Source organism: Salvelinus sp. IW2-2015, unplaced genomic scaffold (genome assembly GCF_002910315.2).
Source record: "Salvelinus sp. IW2-2015 unplaced genomic scaffold, ASM291031v2 Un_scaffold1789, whole genome shotgun sequence".
NCBI lineage: Eukaryota > Metazoa > Chordata > Actinopteri > Salmoniformes > Salmonidae > Salvelinus > Salvelinus sp. IW2-2015.
This window is the reverse complement of record NW_019943163.1, coordinates 218,730-220,063: the sequence shown is the minus strand read 5'-3', so window position 1 is coordinate 220,063 and position 1,334 is coordinate 218,730. Positions and strand designations below refer to the sequence as shown.

At 56.2% G+C, this 1,334-nt stretch overlaps 1 protein-coding gene across 1 annotated transcript in view; it reads right to left on the bottom strand.

Moving 5' to 3' along the window:
* Window positions 1-1,334, bottom strand: part of LOC139024685 (zinc finger CCCH domain-containing protein 13-like) — a 27,479-nt gene that overhangs the window by 17,990 nt on the left and 8,155 nt on the right. Inside the window, exons 3-4 of the mRNA XM_070439586.1 lie at window positions 264-1,311; window positions 10-164 (exon numbers count right to left, since the gene is read on the bottom strand). Of these exons, the coding sequence (XP_070295687.1) occupies window positions 10-164; window positions 264-1,311 (1,203 nt within the window). The remainder of the gene's footprint in view (window positions 1-9; window positions 165-263; window positions 1,312-1,334) is intronic.

The window sequence follows — 1,334 nt, the reverse complement described above, 5'->3', positions numbered from 1 at the left end:
TGTGTGTACCTGGTCGTCGAGGATCTGTTCCATCTGGCTGTCAGTCAGAGAGATGTATCTGGGCGCAACGTCGTCATGGGAACCATGGGTATGGGGTTTGCCATGGATACTGTTGACTGGTGAGGGGTTCGGTGGGTTAACGTCAGTGGATTTCTCCTCCCCACCTTTCTCCCTGTTCCCCCTCTCCTCCTCTCCACCCTTCTCCCTCCTTCCTCTCTTCTCCTCTCCACCCTTCTCCCTCCTCCCTCTCTCCTCCTCTCCACCCTTCTCCCTCCTCCCTCTCTCATGCTGTGAGTTAGCTGCCTCTCTCTCCCTCTCCTCCTCTCTCTGGTCTTGTAGTAGAATCATTCTCTCAGTCTGAGTGTCCAACTCTAAACTATCCCCAAACCTTCCCTCCTCCTCATAGAGTTCTGGAGACCCACACTGATCCTCCTCTTCCACCCTCCGGCGTTTGACTACAAAAGAGAGGGCAGAGGAGAGGAAGAGGGGAGGGACAGGGGAGAGGAGGCAGGGAGGAGGGGGTACAGGGACCTCTGGTGGTGCCTTGCTCTGGAGGAGGGGTGCTGACTTTGGGGTTGAAACCGAGATCGGGGCAGGGACTGGTAGGGTTTCAGGAGGAAGTTTAAACGATGTTCCTCTCCTCCTCTCCTCACTCTCTCTTTTCTCTACGCTCTTCTCCTCCCTCTCTCCCATCTTCTCTCTCTCCTCCTTCTCCCTCCTCTCCTCTCTCTTCTCCTCCTCCCTCTCCTCCTCCTCCTCTCTCTTCTCCTCCTCCTTCCTCTCCTCCTCCCTCTCTCTCCTCTTTGAGTGTATAGAGCGCAGTACTTTCCTCAGAGCTGTGGACGGCTGTCCTCTACATGCCTGTGCAGGAGATCTCCCTGCCACGCCCAGTCCGTCCCTCTTTACTGTCCCCCCAGAAACACTGGCCCGAGGTTCCTCCACTCGGGAGGTGGGGGCTCTGAAACGTGGAGGGGGAGAGTGGAAGGGGTGGATGGAGGGATTGAGAGGGGGATGAGGGCTACTGACTAGTTCAGCTAATTCCTGGGTGTTTATACCTCTCCCGTCACAGACAGGAAGGTTAGGGTCCTCCTCGCTTCCTCCCTCTTCCCTCTCTCCCACCTCCACCCCTCCTCTCGCCTTTCTCTCACCTTCCTCCACTCCTCTCTCTTCCCTCTCTCTCTGCTCACCCTTGTTCATCTGTTCTACCCTTTTCCTCTCTACCTCACTCTTCTCTCTCTCCCTCTGCTCTACCGCTTTCCTCTCTACCTCACTCTTCTCTCGCCCTCTCTGCTCTACAGCTTTCCTCTCTACCTCACTCTTCTCTCTCCCTCTCT